Below are 17,874 nucleotides of genomic sequence, written 5' to 3' on the forward strand. Positions count from 1 at the left end.
GATAGTATATTTAATATACATGGAATAACCGACAATTACTGTATGGTAACCGTACAGTAATTACAGTATGTAATGGTTCGTCCTATGGTCAATCCCTTTGATATTATTATAAGATTATATATTAAATTAATTTTTATAAATCAGATCGAAAAAAAAATATAAATTAAAAATTTTTTAATAGACGATAATATTACTGTATATTATTTATTTTGGATAATAATTTTTATATGTTGCTTATATTAAATAATTTAATTTTCGTAAAGTTTAGTTAATGAATAACATTATTGGATATATCATAGTCATATTTTTTTTAATTTATCTTTTGATAACGTCCTGAACTTCAGATGATGATTTTAACGTTCGTATATAATATTTATTATGATTGTGAACGTAAATTTTAACGAACAAATTATTTTTTAAAGATATTTTTATTACTGTATATATAAAATTATTAATTACATGTTACATGTTTAAATTTCTAAAATCGACTAATTAACGAAATATTGTCTAGAGTTATCTTTGCTTCTTCATATCCATTATTTAAAGCCATTTCATACCATTTAGATGCATCTTTAATATTTCCTTCTGTTCCTATTCCATATTGATAAAGATAACCTAAACTATATTGACCTATGGCATTTCCTTGATTTGCTGATATTGAATAACATTCAAATGCTTTCCTTTCATTTTTATCTGTTCCTATACCCTTCAAATATAAATATCCTAACCAATTTTGTGCTGATTCATTCCCATTTTCAACTGATTCTAAAAACAATTTAAATGCAAGTTTCTCATTTTTCTCTATTCCTATGCCGTAATAAAAACAAGTTGCTAAATTACTTTTTGCTTCTGCATTTTCATTTTCGGATGATTCTAAATACCATTCCAATGCTTTAATTTCGTCTTTATCTGTTCCTGAGCCATTCTGATAACAAATTGCTAAATCATTTTGCGCTCGTGCATCCCCATTTTCAGCTGCCTTCAAATACCATTCAAATGCTTTCTTTTCATCTTTTTCTATTCCGGAGCCATTCTTATAACAAATTGCTAAATCATATTGTGCTTGTGTATATCCACTTTCAGCAGCTTTCAAATGCCATGCTAATGCTTGCTTTGCATCTTTATCTATTCCTATCCCGTTCTGATAACAAATTGCTAAATCATTTTGTGCTCGTGCATTTCCACTTTTAGCTGCTTTTAAATACAACTCAAAGGCTTGCTTTTTATCTTTATCTGTTCCTATCCCATTCAAATAACAATACGCCAAATAATCTTGTGCCAATTCGTTTCCATTTTTAGCTGATTTTGAATACCATTCAAACGTTTTCTTTTCATCTTTATCTGTTCCTATACCATAATGATAATGATTTCCTAAATTTCTTTGTGCTTGCGCATTTCCATATTCGGCTGATTTTGAATACCACTCGAATGCTTTACTTACGTCTTTGTCTGTTCCTATGCCATTCTGATAACAAATTGCTAAATCATTTTGCGCTCGTGCATCCCCATTTTCAGCTGCCTTCAGATACCATTCAAATGCTTGCTTTTCATCTTTTTCTGTTCCTAATCCATTCTTATAACAAATTGCTAAATCATATTGTGCTTGTGTGTATCCACTTTGGGCAGCTTTCAAATACCATGTAAATGCTTGCTTTTCATCTTTATCTGTTCCTATACCATACTGATAACAATTTCCTAAATTATTTTGTGCTTGTGTATTTCCATTTTCTGCCGATTTTAAGTAATCTTCAAACGTATTGTTTACTTGTTTAATAATGTCATTCTTGTTATTATCAGAATTTTTATTAATTTTAAATGTTAGATTTTTTGTAATAACAATTTCCTTAACGTTATTAATGAATTTTTTCTTATTTAAAATGATATCTTTATAATAAAAAAATGATAATAAATATTTTCCAATAATAATATTAATATTTCTTAATTCATTTTCATCATCTTTAATTAAATTTTTTTGATCAAAATTAATATCGTTATGATAATTTATCAAATGTTCTTTCTCATCACCAATATTATCAATATTATCAATATTATTATTATTATTATTATTATTATTATTAATGGTTAAATTATAAAATTTTAATGCAATATTATTATTCTTATAACAACTTATACCATGTTGATAAAAAAATCCTATAATACTTGTGAACCAAATAAGATATTTTTTATGATTTTTCATTAATTCAAGAAATTTTTTTGAATTTTTTTCATCATGATTTTTTATTATATTATTTAACCATTTTATTAAATTTTCTTCAAATTTATTTATATCATCATCTTTTATATATTGAATGATTTTATTATAAAATTCTTTTAAAACATTCTTTAAGAATATTTCATCATTTTCATTGATTTTGATATTTATATTATTAATATTAATAATAGATTTATTATTATTATTATTTGTTGTTATATCGATATTGAATAAATTTGATAACATTTTTTTATTTTTTTTTTATAAATAAAAGAGAATTTTTTTTTTTTTGAAGAAAAAAAGAAAAGAATACTTGTAAAGAAGAATGGTTCATTTATACAAAAAAAAAAATACATGGAAGTAAACCAAGAAATTTTTCTCGTCAAAATTAAAAATAATATTTTACTATGCCTAGAAAGTACGAAAGTGATTGAATTAATAAACTTGAAACTATAAACAGTAATTTTATTGATTATGAAAGAGCCAAGATAAAAAGAAACTCGAGGATAAATATCAATGGAAGCCAAGAAACTTTGGCCAAGGAACGTTGGAATTGGCAAAAGCCAAGACATTGTACTGTATTGTCGATGTGTTTGTGTAACGTCTGAAATTTTTTTGCCGCAGCCATACTAATGATCAGCCGCAGTTACATTTTGTTATTTAGCCCGAAATTAAAAAAATTACAATTTAATTTTGAGATTTTTTTTTTTATGATATAACAAATATAACAAAATCTGAAACGGTTTGTATATTTTCTTTTTACGTTTATAAATATATAAATAAATGAGAATTTACATATTACAGACGATATAGTTTCGCACATTTTATATTAATTCTTGAAACGTGATTTAATGTGTTTATTAAAATGTTAGTGGTGAATTAAAATAAAAAATAAAAAAAAAATAAAATTGTTTCACAGCGTTTAAAATTTATATTAAGATTTGAAAATAACTGCATAGTTTTCTTAACGTTAAATAAATTTAAAAACATAGAATGAAGAAAGAATGAAGTGAATGACAATACCGTACCACTAGTATACATCAAACCCATAAATCTCGCGCGGCGCAACTACATAATAATTATTTTATAGTATAAATAGTTCATTTTTCATATATACACATTCATCAGAGCTCCTTAATAAGTGCCATTCTTGTTAAATTTGTTATAATTAAATTTATACTAAAAGTATATCATGCGAATAATATCACAACAATGATTGTGTCAAATTTTTATCTAGCAAAGCTGATACACCATTATTATGAAATTAAGCATCAATTCCATATAATTTGAAACACTTCACATTCCTCTACATCAAAATCGTCAGTAGTTTCTCTAATAGGTTTCTCATAGGAAACTTTTCTACAAACGTTACCCATAAATCCGGGCCATATACAGAAATCATTTTCACCAAATGTTGGACCACAAAAATAATTATTATATGTAGCATGAATTTCATTCATTACACGGCTTAAAATATAATTTTCAATTCTACCATTGATAAAGGAAAACATAAAACTATCTTTAGTAGTTCCATACTCATTATCAGATCTCCATTCAGCTGGATTATAACCTCCAAGAATTTCATTACTATCTTTCACTTTAACAATTGTTACTGTGCGAGATTTAAAATCGCAAATCTCATGAAATTTATCTTGTGAATGCCCATCACGAGATGCACGAAATAATAATTTAAATTCATACGAAGAAGTTAACTTATCCGTAATTTCTAATCTATTAACCCACTTCAAGATTAACTCAGCATGATGAGATGTAATAATTTTTGATTCAACAGTTATTGATTTAATTTCTTTGGTCATACGAGGTCTTGATTTATTACTTGGTTTACTATCAGGATCCAAAAGATTTAAAAAAGTTTTCAATAAATCTGCACACAATTCTTCTGGTAAAATTTCTCTATAAGGAAATACTTTGTCAACAAATTCTTTAGAAGTTAAATTGTAAAATCTAATAAAAGGAATACATTGTTGTAATGTATTCTTTAAAGTATTAAAATCATCTTTTGAAAATTTTGTGACTTCAGAAGGAAGTTCAGGATTTTGAGCAAGTCCCCATTTAAGAACATGTTCCCAGATTTGAATTTCATTCATTTGAAGACTATCGTTCTGAATAATTGAAACCAAAAGTTTTTCCGGAATTGAAGAAAAATTTGACGATTTGAATATCTTATCCGGCTCCTTAGATATTAAATTAATGCAATATTCTTGAAGTTCTGAGAATGAATCGTTTTCAAGGCCTGTTTGATAAACGAAATTAAAATTCTTCTCTATCCAGCTTGCTTTGTTATTGATCAAAAAAGATTGTAAATAATCAACCAACTCTTGAAGACCAAGTTCACTAGCAGCAACTAGGACCTTAATTATATCTGAATTATCATAATTATTCAAAAAAAGCTTTCCACCATAAATATACCTAAAATAAAAAAAAAATTGTAAAATTAGGAACATTATAATTTATAGTGCTGTTTAAATTTAATTCTTTATTACCTTAAAATTATTTGAAAAATCTCAGGAGAAATATTAGATAATTTGATATGTGTCAAAGCTTCGTCATTTTTCTTTTTATTGGTTGATAAAATTCTTCGCAAATAAGAAGAACGATAATGTAAAATAACTATATGAGCACGAAAAACTTTTACATAAGGATCATTACCAACTTCAATGGTTACATCGTAGTATTCTTCATCATTTAAAATTTCGAGTAAATTTTGTGATAAATTTGGTAAAAGTTTATTATCACCCTCCATTTTTTGTTTTTTTTTAACGTTAACGGTTAACGAAAAAATTAACCCAATTTTGTAAATGTTCAACCTTATATAATTAGTCACAGTATTCTGTGCAACGTTAATGCTTAATGTTGAACAAAAATTTTCCAAAATGGAGCTTGTTCAACTGCAGATCATTTCAGTTCCTCGATAAAAATGAAACCCTATACTCATTATAAAATAAAAAATAAAAATTAAATTTAAATAATAAGGAATAAGCTAAAAATAACCCCATGTTATTATATAAAAATTTTTTAACATCCGTGTTATCACATATTTATCGATCACCATGCTTACATCACCGGTTATGAAAAATTCACCGGGGTGAATTTTGTTTAACTGGGTGAATAACGTTAGGAGTTTAAAATGTTTCTTATAATAGACTACAATAAACATTTTCTCACGTCCTTTTTCTTTATCATTTATGATAACTTTCGTTTATTTCACGCATATTAATGGATATCCAATAACTTTCACCTTTGATTCCTGTTGAATTTTATAATAATATTCATGTCAAACATTTAAACAATTTTTATAATGAAAATAGGTTGTTAGTGATGACTTTATAAACGAAGAAAACGATGGTAAGGGTGGCATAGTGAATTAACATTAAAAAAAAAGGAGTTATTCAGGGTTATGGTAAAAGAGTGGCATAAAATTTACATACTTTAGCAAAGACACAGAGATGTTATTTAATTTTTTCTTTCGAAAATGTAACATATCACATAAACTTTAATAACAATTAACAAATTAACAAATTTTATATGATATTTAGGGAGGTAAATATTAACCGGAATTTTATATTTAATAAGGTTAATATTAACCGGATGGGAGTGAATTTTCACGGGAACTCCGAAATAATAATATTATATTGGCATATATATACAAATTATAATAGGCTAATAACTGAGAATTACCAAAAGTATTGAATAAACATGTTTGTTGAGTTTGCTGGCACGCGATTTTCTAATACATTACGGAACTTTAATAATTTATTAATCCTTGACCGAATTATCGTCATACCAATATCGTGGTATGTTTTATTTATTTATTTGTTTTTTTAGATGAATTTTTTATTGTAAATTGTTAATAAAATTTTCTTTAATAAAACAGTTAACAGTATCATAATTGATACTTAATATAACGAACGAACAAAATCATTAAATCGGAAGGTTCATTATACTCAGTTCTAATTAATAGATATTGTATTAATCGTTTTGGACAAATACTGTTATCTGTATGATCTTTAAAACTTTTTTTAATGATTTTAACTAAACTAGTATTTGAGTAAAAATAGTAAATAACATATCTGTTTGCAACGTAATTATTAGCTTATTAAATACCATGTCTTAATAGGAACCAATTTGAAATACTTCACATTCCTCTATATTAAAATAGCCTTCAGTCTTTCTAATCGATTTTTTATAAGAGGATTTTTTACAATAATTCTTATGGAATGAGTCCCATATAATAAGATCACTTATGCCAAATAATGGACCATGTCCAGAACTATTGTAGATAGCATAGTTTTCAAACATTACATGACTTAAAATATGATTATCAATTCTTTCATTGTTAAAAGAAAATATAAAACTATATTTAGTAGTGCTGTAACTTTTGTCTGATTTCCATTCAATTGGATTATATCCTCCAAGAATTTCGTTACTACCTTTCACTTTAACAAGCACTACAGTGTGGGATTGAATATCACAAATCATATGAAATTTATCTCGTGAATGTCCATCACGAGACGCACGAAATAATAATTTGAATTCATATGAAGAATCTGTAGTTCTTAATATTGACCCACTTTAAAATTAACTCAGCATGTTGAGATGTGATGATTTTTGAGTCAACAGTTATTGATTTAATTTCTTTGTTCATACGAGGTCTTGATTTATTAATTGGCTTACTATCAGGATTCGAAAGAGTTAAAAAAGTTTTTAATAAATCTGTACATAATTCTTCAGGTAAAATTTCTCTGTGAGGGAATACTTTGTCAACAAATTCCTTAGAAGTCAAATTGTAAAATCTAATAAAAGGAATACATTGTAGTAATATATTTATTAAAGTATTAAAATCATCTTTTGAAAAATTTGTGATTTCAGAAGGAAGTTTAGGATTTTGAGCAAGTCCCCATTTAAGTACGTGTTCCCAAATTTGAACTTCGCTCGTTTGAAGATTATCATTTTGAATAATTGAAATCAAAAGTTTTTCCGGAATTGAAGTGAAATCGGGAGATTTGAAAATCTTATCCGGTTCTTTAGATATTAATTCGATACAATATTTTTGAAGTTCTGGGAATGAATCATTTTCAAAGCTTGTTTGATAAACGAAATTAAAATTTTTCTCCATCCAGCTTGTTTTATTTTTGACCAAAAAGAATTGTAAATATGTAACTAATTCCTGAAGATTAAGTTCACTAGCAGCAACTAGGACTTTAATTATATCTGAATTATCATATTCATTTAAAGAAAGCTTTCCGCCATAAATATACCTAAAGTAAAAAAAAAATTGTGAAATTAGAAATATTAAAATTGAGTTTTGTTTATATTTAATTCCTTATTTGATTAGTTGACAAAATTCTTCGTAAGTAGGAAGAACGATAATGTAAAATAACCATGTGAGCACGAAAGACTTTTACATAAGGGTCATTACCAACTTCAATGGTAATATCATAATATTCTTCATCATTTAAAATTTCAAGCAAGTTTTGTGATAAATTTGGTAAAAGTTTATTATCGTTCATTTTTTTTTACAATTTTAACGTTAACAATTAATGAAAATAATCAATTTTGTAACCGTTCAACCTTATATAATTAGCACGGTATTCTGTGTAACGTCAATGTCTGGTCGTCTAAGCCATATTCGTTCACGTGATCATAAGCCAATCATAATGTCTGATTATTTACAGCGACCAATCAAGGTACGTGTACATCACGTGATCGATCACGGCTTTCATCCCCAAAAGTATTGAATAAACACGTAACAGGTAACATTTTCGATTTTCTAATAAAACATTACGGAACTTTGGACCGAATTATCATACTTTACTGTTGAATTGTTAATAAAATTTTTTTATTAAATAGCTAACAATATAATTTGATACTTAATATAACGAGCAAAAATCATTAAACCAGAAGGTTCGTTATATTAATAGAAGTAAGCTTTATTATTTTATATTAATCATTTTGAATAAATAATTACTTTTTATTAACCTATTTTGTTATTTCATTTGATTACAATTTATTACTTCGCGCATCTCGGGATGGACATTCTCGAGATAAAATTTCATCAAATTTGTTATATGATAGAGCATTTTCAGTAGCAATTATTGTAAAAAATCTTTATATGAAAAGTCATTTAGAAAATCCGAAAGACATTTATCATAAAAGAATGTGAAGTATTTCAAATTGTTCGTTCTTCATCATCCCTGCTTTCAAAGACATATTGATGATGTTGAAATCAACCATTTTGAGATCAATCCAGCATGTTACGATGTAATAATTTTTGAATCAACAGTTTTTAATTTGATTTCTCTAGTCATATGAGGTTTTGATTTATTAATTGATTACTATCATTTTTGATTTCAATAACTTATATGGTTCCCTTTCATTAAATCAGTACAATATTTTAAAGTCCTGAGAATGAATCATTTTCAAAATGTTATAATCATTTAACTGATTTAAGAATTAGAAATATTGAAATTTACAACAATGTTTAAATTTAATTCTTTATTATCTTAAATTATCTGAAAAATTTCAGGAGAAATGTTTGATATTGATTTGTATTAAAATTGCGTTATTTTCTTTTAATAATTTTTTATATTACCAGCTTCGATAATATTCTCCATCATCTAAAATCTCGAGTAAATTTTGATAAAAAATTTGTTGTTCATTTCTTAATGTTAACGAAAGAAACGAGAGTAAATGGTCAAACTAACCTTATATAATTTATCACTTTTACCTACTAATTGTGAATTCGCATTTATAAAATGAAATTGTTTTATATTTATTATAAAATAAAAGTTTAGCATGTAATTGCATTGTAACTTATTTATTACACACATAGTAAATTTAACATGGTTGATAAAATCAGAGGAGAGTTAATAATGTGACAATTTTTACCAAGAGATATACATCACGTTTTCGATTTACTAACACTGGATATAATCATATAATTATAAATCTTTATTATTTTCATTATTTATCATGATGTATTGGTTATTTTTATAAATAAATTTAGAAAATATTTTTTAAATTGATTCATATTATAACTGTTACCGACGCCAATTAAATATATCTATCAACTTCAACTTTACGCTATAAAAATTTTTTTAGAAAATCGGAGTTTTTAAAACTAAGGAGGTTATTGTTATACGTAGGTAAATTTATTAGTACCAAATTAAAATAAAATTCTTTTTTAAACCATAAATACTATTTTATATTCAAATAAGATACGTTCGATGCGCATAATATTATTTTTATAATTAATATAATATTTCTTGTATATTACATATTTTAAAAGAAGCGATCAAATTTTAACCGACTCGAAAATTATTTACTATAAAGGAACCATTTTCGAAAAAAACTAACATCTTTTTTCCAAACAAACGGCTATAATATTTACCTGGTGTAAATATATTTTAAAAATATTGATAATTTATTTATATACTAAATTTTTTAGATAATAATAATACAAATTTATTTCAATTTTAGATAATAGTAAAGGGTTATCTAAAGTATTTAATAAGCTACAAATAAATTCAAATGATGGTAAGCAAAATGATTCCAAATTTTAATTTCAATATTTATTTAATAAAATTTTATTTATTTATTTAAAAAAATATAGAAATTCAAAATAATTATAAAAAAGAAACAATACAACAAGTGAAAGGACCAGTTAATGGTAAGTAGAATATTTGTTATAAATTTTTAATTTTGCAATATTTTAATTAAATAATAATCCAAACCTTCATTCGGAAGAACAAGATGAATTTGAGATTCCTGATGGTTAGTTTCTTAATATTAATATTGTATACAGTAAATAATATTTTAATTACTAATTGTTGTTTATTTAGTTATATGCATTTTTTTTAGATGTAAAATTATAATTGTAAACAAACAATATTGAATATTTTATTTTGAATTATTTAAACACTAAGGCTAGAGTAGCAAAATACTTTAAGTTTGTAATTTAAATAATTTATATATTAGTATGGCTTATTAATAAATTTAAAATCAATATTTTTTACTTGTTAAATTAAAATATAGAGAAAAAAAAAAAATAATTAATAATTGAAACTTTTAATGTAAACGATAGGAAATATCAAATTGTCAATTGATATTTTTTTTCAAAATATGAAATTTATGGACGATTGCTTTTTATTTAACCTTATCACATGATTACGCAAATATTTTTTTTTTATCAATAATCTTTGAAAATAGGCTACTACAATAACAGAAATTTAATTTGGAGTAAAAATATAATCAACTGAGTTTGGTATATTATAAGCGTTTAAATTTAATTTTACAGAAATCGTAGGATGCCTTGCATGCAAAAATAAACGAATTAATTGGCGAGTTAATGAACAATTATTAAATCATTATAATGAAATGTAATCGTATGAATTTGCTTATGCTGTTGTACTATATTATTTCCTGTTCCTAAGTTTATATATTGTCCAAAGCGTTAGCGAAGGACTTTTCCATTCCACTCAAAAAAGCATGCAATGTCTGTCCGTCACGCCATATGTATGGTCAATAAAATTTTATGAAACAATTACATAGAAATAATAATAATGTAATAACATAGTAACAAAAATAATAAATTATGGCCCAATGAGATTTAAAATCAGGCGTAACGCTTATGTAGAAACAAAATATAAATGTTATGCATTAATATTGTAACGAATTATAAATTATATTAAAGTATTTTTATCTATAACTTTAGTGATGCATCTTTTAACTATACAATTTTTAGCAATACATTATTTTTAACTTTAGTAATACATATTTTTTGTAGACAATTTCAATTTTTTGTGATAAGTAATTGATCATGATTATAATGCTTCGGATGCTCCAGCAGTTCCTGTTTCCTAGTAATTATGTATGAATTAAAAAAAAAAGCATTGCAATTTATGATGTTAACGAAAAATATTAATTTCAATATAGATTAGGTTTAAAACAAGCTAGGTTGTTTATAGTACGAGTTATAATGCTATATTTTACAATAGACTTGGTTACTCAAACAGGTCAGTATGAGTTCTTAATTTATTTTTTCTTACCTCATTATAGAATGAGAATTTCAATAAAACTTGATAGTAATGTAGAAATATTATAATCTCAATTATTATGAATATTATGAAAGTATTCATTTACTATTCATTTGGCGTTTGTTTCTTTAGGATAATCTCAAGACGATTTTGGAAAATGTAAAGAATGTGGCGAAGCTTATCTGGATGGATACTATGTAAATAAATGGTGTAAACCATGTAGCGCAAATGATTTAAAATTTTTTTTGCAAATTGGATTCAAGAAATTCAATTGAAAATAAATAATTATACTGATATAATATTTGAATGGATACCATATAATCAGTTTGACGAAAGAAATGGGGTTTTGCTACAGCAATATGGAAGGATGGTATTCACTGGTCGAAGTGATGTGATGTACACGAAGTTTATAACCTGGAAATTGCCAACACACTTGTTCATTTTTAACAAGTTCAACGTGTGATTGTGAAATTCAGTTAAATTTAATTTACAGCTGGAAATGACGAAATGTACAAGATAAATCATGTGTGGAAACTTAGTTTATAAATTTACATTATTAAATCTCAATTAAATTATCATTAAATTTCATCTAAACTTCTAGTAAACTAATATTAAATTTTTATATGCAAATCATCAATAAATTTCAGTTAAATTTCAAGTAAATTAACATTAAATTATAGTAAATTATTATTAAATTATTAAATTTCAAATAATTACAATTAACGTAATCACTTATATTTAATTCGATCAGTCACATGACTTATTTTATAAAATACGATCTATTTTTTTTTTTTTTATTTTATTACGCAAGAGGTCGGAGCTTAGGTTTTCCTTTTTAGAAAGTTTTCCCTGGACTTTTTGGTAAAGGTTCTTACTCCACATTTACTTTAAGAAGCAACATTAACCTCGTTCCTTTTTTTCTTTTTAAGAGGTGTCTTTTAGCAAATCTCTGGTAAGTAAGGGAGGGAGGTCTTTATTTTAAATATCTACTAACTTTCTTTTATCTTTGCAAGGTCCTATTTCATACAGGAAATATGTTTCGGTATGTGCTTCAAAAATTTACTAACTCTTTCTTTTTTAGGGTTTATCTTAACTTTTTTTTGTCTTTTTAATGTAAAATTATCTTTATTTTTTAAAGAATTGTTAGCTGATGTTCCTTTTTTCTTTTTTTGCAAGTTTTAGCTTCGGATGCTTAGAACTTGGAGATGGTAACATTATTTTTTGAAGGTTTTGATATATGGAATCTTTGGATGATGGTATGTTTCAATTAAAAAAAAAAGATTTTAATTAATTATTATCGTTATTAAAATCAAGATTTTTAACTTTATATTGCATTTATTAAGACAATAATGATGTGAATTATAATATATCATTGCTTATTATGGCTTTAATATAATAGAAATATAATGATAATGTATTAAATGTAATAAAAATACAACGTTAATATAATAAAAGTATAACTTTAGTATCATAAAAATGCACTTAAAATAACATGAAATAAAAAAATTTGATTATAGTTTAATGTGAATATATTTGAAAAAAAATATTTTCAGTGTGATATAAATATAAACAACATATAAATGAAGTTTCTATTATCAAAAATAGGGTGGAAACTTAATGGAAACGGGACAAATTTCCAAGAATTTCCAAAATTTATAAATCTATGAGAAATGGGCCATGTGAATGAAGTTTCACAATTAGAAATTTGTAGTACATGGGCCTACTTCGACCTGTGCATGTTCTTCAATACAAATAAAACTTTTTTCTAATCTTCCACTAATTATAATATCATCATTAACATTTCCTAAGTAGATTTCACTAAAAAAATAAATAAATTATTATTGATCTTTATAAATGAGAATATAACAACATCTAAACTTACCTTATTATCTCGCTGTCATAATTAATTATCAAGCCATACTTTCCCGTAACACCATTGTTTAATTTAACATAAATTACCATTATATAATTATAACTTAAGGGTATAAAAGTCATATCAATGGGGCAAACTGCTTCTAGAGGAAAGGTGTAATTAAGATTTATGTATGTAATTCGGCCTGTTCTTTTTATCAATCGTAGATAAAAATGAGGTAATATGCATGATGGATCTTCAACATCATCAAGGGTCATCCAAATCATCAAAGTACCATCTTTAAGTGTTAGAGTGTCACGTAGTTTTAGACCTTCTATAGGCTCTTTATAAATGTACCATATATCTTGAGGTGATGTATATTGGGGTAATGTATTTGGAGATGATACATTTTGAGATAAAATATCTCGAGATAATACATTTTGAGATGTGGCAAAAAAGCAACAGATGGAGGTTGAATATATAAAGATGATCAACATCTTTAACATTTTTATTAGAGACTTGGTAGGAAAATGTGTGTGAAAAATGTGGAAATAAATTAAAAGACTTGATTATTAGAGACTTGGTGGGAAAATGTGTGTGAAATATGGAAACAAATTTAGAGACTTGAAAAATTTTAAATTTTTACTCAGAGGAATTACAGAACATTTATATATGTTATTTGTCATTGTAATCTTGATTTATTATCAATTACTATTAATAACTTTTCTTTAATCAAACGTTTAAAATGTGTTTCAAAAAAAATATATTAATTATACTACCAAATTTGTATTTCAAAAACTGATCTGCATTGTTTCATACACATGTGTAAAAAAACGTGCAACAAATATAATGGCTGAAAAATTTCTGACACTAAAAATATTGTCCAACAAAAACAAGTGTTTGGTATATATGGTATATATGCACAACATGAGTTTAGTATCAAAGGAGTTACTAGTGAAACGTTTGTTACATGCCTAATTTATGATGAATATAATTGTATGAAAATGATAATAATTTGCCTCATCATTTATCAAATTTAAATTTAGGATCAATACAATTAGATACGTAATTAATTTTTATTTTTTTAATACATACTAGCAACAGCCCATTTGCTTCACACTGAGATCAATGAACTTGAAACATATAGTAAATTATTATGCACACAAATAATATTCTGGAGACAAGCTATATAATGAACAAAATATTAAATTCTTCAAATTTATTAAATTTATTATAGTTTTAGTGATAAAATTATGATATCACTACTGGCAGAAAAGCTGACAATTTTTGCCATGTATTATTACTCTTTTTCTATCACTCTGCTATGTTTTATCTTTCTATGATTACTGGATACAAAATGGCGCAATGAACAAATGAATTGTTCCTCATATATTATACCTAGACCATTACTTAATTTAGCGTAAAACAATGATAGAGAAGCGGTAACACAGCATTAAAAATGTATTGTTAAGAGCATCATTATATTACGAGACATTTCTATTGTTTAATTTTCATGATCAACATGATCAACATTCATTAATGGTTAAACCCAATCTATTTTAAGATAACAATCCGTAATAAATTACGGAGGCATGCTACACGTTACAGTAATACAACTCAAAATTAACTTATACAGAGTAATCTAAATATATATAATTTACTAGAGACAATTTATTACCCCTATAAAAATTTATTCCGTGTTTTTTATTCTTTGTTATTTCCGTAAATGTATCATATTCACGGAATTTATAGTCTCAAACATTGAAAATAATCCAAGTTGCTCAAGTTATTTTCCCGTAAATGTATCATATTCACGGAGTTTTCCAGAAATTACGTTTTACATATAAATCAATGTTCTTATGAATAATAGTTAATGATTCTATTACTATTAAAATTAAAGTAATTATATTTTATTCCTATTACTTTATTATTACTGTCTAAAAAGAGTTTAATATATTATTATTTAAAAAATTTATAAAATATTTATAGTATTAATAACTAAAATCGCAATAAATATATTGTGCGTCAATATTGCCCAATATTATAATGCCTTAAGTGGGTTGGCCAGCATTACTAGGCCAGACGCAAATCGCACAACATATATACTACAATATGTAAATGCATCATCATCCATATGTCGCACAATCTCTCACTTTCATGGTTCCAAACTTGTGAAGGAAATGAAAATGAGAAAAAAAAATATGAAATGAGGATAAAGAAAGTGGGGAAGAGAAAAATTATTCTCTTAATACTGTGACTTATGTGACTTGTTCTAGTAACATTTCACAAATATGTAAATTCATAGAAAATTCAGAATCTTAATATCCGTTAATACTTGTTGATATTTCTAATTCCTAATTTTTTTGTAAAAGGAAAAAAATTAAAAAAAGTATATAGCAGAAATTTGTTTGAAGTGTTTTTTCTTTTTATCATTAATAATATTAAAATAATTGGCATAAAAACATTTTTTGAAATCTACTATTTTAAATACTTTTAATATATAAATAAAAATTGGGGATTGCTAAACGTCGCCTGGGTGATTCATCGCCTGGGTTTTTTTTTCAAATATGTCATGTATCTAATTTTTGATCGGTTATTATTGCAAAAGATATTTTTTAAAAAAAAAATTTTGCAAATATATTTATTCAAAATAATCTTATTTAATGAAATTTTATTTGCAAATATTAAAATTTAAGTCACACATTTACGATTTTAAAGAAAAAAACCACCATATTTATTTTTATTGAAGTGTACAAATAAAAGAAACAATAACAATAAATAAAAAAGATAAGTAAATTACAATGATCAAGGAAAAAGATGCTAATAAAAAAATCCTCTATAACTAACCGATCTATCTAAATATTATCTAAATATGTAACTATATAATCAATCATAATAAAACTAAATTATAAAATAAAACCAGTATATACTTTAGCCTTCGTTCCCCAAGTGTTCTTAAAAGATTTACTAGTGATTTACCATTCTTTACATCATCTAATAAACTATTTCTCGTATATTTTTTTCGTTTAAACTATTTCATTTGTTTTTCAATTTTTCTTAATTTTTTATTATAAACACTATCGCCCTCCTCTATTCTTTTTTCCTTTTTCTTTTATCTTTACAATCTAAACCTCTATCTTTCTCTATCTCCGCCACATCATCACATCGTTTAACCCAAATTCTCTTTCTATATTTATCTTTATCATAACAAAAGCTCCACAAATGTTCTATCAAATTCTTGTATTCTTTTTTCTTCGATATCTCATCAAACTTTCTATTATATACATCTCCCATATTCTATTATTCTAATAAAATATCTGATTGGGTTAACATTATTTCATAAAAATTTATATTAATATCTCGTAATATTTCCACTTCTTCTTTTTTACCATCTGATATTAATATTTCTTCATACTTAGCTATTGCTTCATATAATATTTCTTCTAAGCTAACTTTATTTCTTTCGCACTTCCAAACATCATGGTACAATCTTCGATCTCATTATTGCATCTTGGACACATTTCATTTGCTATTACACTAATATAAAACTCCATAAGTTGGTAATTCTTTTAAAAAGTTTTTAATTCTGTATGATCTCTCCTTTGTATCTTCATGATCGTTACACTGCCAAAAAGTAAATTTATTTTTATTACTAATAAAATTAAGCGTCTTAACCCAATCGAATTCATTTTTAAAATTAAAATAAAACAGATCTTCTATCTTTCGACTATTGAGAAGTTCATTTTTCCAAATAGCTTGCGTACACTTCTTACGCCATCCTCTTAAATCACCAGTTATCAATGCATATTTCCAATATAAATTGAATTCGTTGATCGTTCTTCATCTATAACATCTATTTCAATATGTTTCAAAATTTTCTTTCTTCATTAGTTCTAAAAATTTTCTAATTTCTTCCCTTCTCTTCTCTATATCTTCCAATTCTGAATGTCCAAGAATATCTAATTTCATATCTTTCTTCCTTCAAAAATTTTTCAATCACCAACATTTCTATAAAATACTCTTCATCTATCCTTTTTCTATTACTAAGATTTTTCATAAAATTTTCTAAACATCTTCTGACTTTCTCATCAATTCCTAAAAGAATATCACTCCCTTTTTCTATTAAATCATTCCAATTATTATACATCTTATTAAAATTTTAAATTCATCATGATCTTTCGTATCATTAAATTTCGCATTTATCCTTATCTCGCTTTTCTCATTAAAATCTCTATCCCTTAATACCCAACTCACCAAATATTCTATATATTTATATCCTTTTTCGATACTTTTATTTTCCCCTTAACACACTCTATTATTTATTAAGTACGCTTGCCTTTTCCTCTTATCTCTTTCATCCGTTTCCATTATACTATTTTTTAATATATCGATAAAATCTTGATCTTTATTATAATTCATATCTTTTTCTTCCTCTTTCACATATACTTCATTTTCATTTTTATATTTCTCATTGACTCATATGGTTTTATCCGACCTTCTTCATTCCTTTTCTTAATAATCCTACTTGCTTCATTTGCTATATATATTAAACATTCCTTACTTTCAACCTTTTTACCAATATTTCTGTTGCATCCTTCGCCATAAAGTAAAATAGACATATTTCTTGAGTTTAATATCTCTCCAATAACTAGGGATGGCAACGGTCGGTCATGGTCGGTCATCGGTCGGTCATAACCGGTCAAGAACCTTTGACCGACCGACCGACCGTTTGACCGACAGTTTGACCGATCATT

The 17,874-nt window shown here is 25.3% G+C and overlaps 6 protein-coding genes across 6 annotated transcripts; all 6 read right to left on the reverse strand.

Moving 5' to 3' along the window:
• Nucleotides 1–478: 478 nt before the first annotated feature.
• On the reverse strand, nt 479–2,458 carry OCT59_021292 (uncharacterized protein; the record flags this gene model as incomplete). Its single annotated transcript, XM_066149773.1, has 1 exon — nt 479–2,458. The coding sequence occupies one exon, from the start codon at nt 2,456–2,458 to the stop codon at nt 479–481; it is 1,980 nt and encodes a 659-aa protein (XP_065990645.1).
• Nucleotides 2,459–3,483: 1,025 nt separating this feature from the next.
• Nucleotides 3,484–4,976, reverse strand: OCT59_021293 (uncharacterized protein; the record flags this gene model as incomplete). Its single annotated transcript, XM_066149774.1, has 2 exons — nt 3,484–4,642; nt 4,717–4,976. The coding sequence occupies 2 exons, from the start codon at nt 4,974–4,976 to the stop codon at nt 3,484–3,486; spliced, it is 1,419 nt and encodes a 472-aa protein (XP_065990646.1).
• A 1,367-nt stretch (nt 4,977–6,343) lies between these two features.
• OCT59_021294 (uncharacterized protein) lies at nt 6,344–7,685 on the reverse strand (the record flags this gene model as incomplete). Its single annotated transcript, XM_066149775.1, has 3 exons — nt 6,344–6,780; nt 6,908–7,491; nt 7,657–7,685. The coding sequence occupies 3 exons, from the start codon at nt 7,683–7,685 to the stop codon at nt 6,344–6,346; spliced, it is 1,050 nt and encodes a 349-aa protein (XP_065990647.1).
• Nucleotides 7,686–12,965: 5,280 nt separating this feature from the next.
• OCT59_021295 (uncharacterized protein) lies at nt 12,966–13,626 on the reverse strand (the record flags this gene model as incomplete). Its single annotated transcript, XM_025313041.2, has 2 exons — nt 12,966–13,086; nt 13,151–13,626. The coding sequence occupies 2 exons, from the start codon at nt 13,624–13,626 to the stop codon at nt 12,966–12,968; spliced, it is 597 nt and encodes a 198-aa protein (XP_025188304.2).
• A 2,584-nt stretch (nt 13,627–16,210) lies between these two features.
• On the reverse strand, nt 16,211–16,414 carry OCT59_021296 (uncharacterized protein; the record flags this gene model as incomplete). Its single annotated transcript, XM_025324035.2, has 1 exon — nt 16,211–16,414. The coding sequence occupies one exon, from the start codon at nt 16,412–16,414 to the stop codon at nt 16,211–16,213; it is 204 nt and encodes a 67-aa protein (XP_025188303.2).
• Nucleotides 16,415–17,024: 610 nt separating this feature from the next.
• OCT59_021297 (uncharacterized protein) lies at nt 17,025–17,267 on the reverse strand (the record flags this gene model as incomplete). The annotated part of the gene is made up of 1 exon (XM_066149776.1): nt 17,025–17,267. One exon carries the CDS (start codon nt 17,265–17,267, stop codon nt 17,025–17,027), a length of 243 nt encoding a protein of 80 aa, XP_065990648.1.
• Nucleotides 17,268–17,874: the final 607 nt, after the last annotated feature.

Source organism: Rhizophagus irregularis, chromosome 3 (assembly GCF_026210795.1).
Source record: "Rhizophagus irregularis chromosome 3, complete sequence".
Classification (NCBI taxonomy): Eukaryota; Fungi; Glomeromycota; class Glomeromycetes; order Glomerales; family Glomeraceae; genus Rhizophagus; species Rhizophagus irregularis.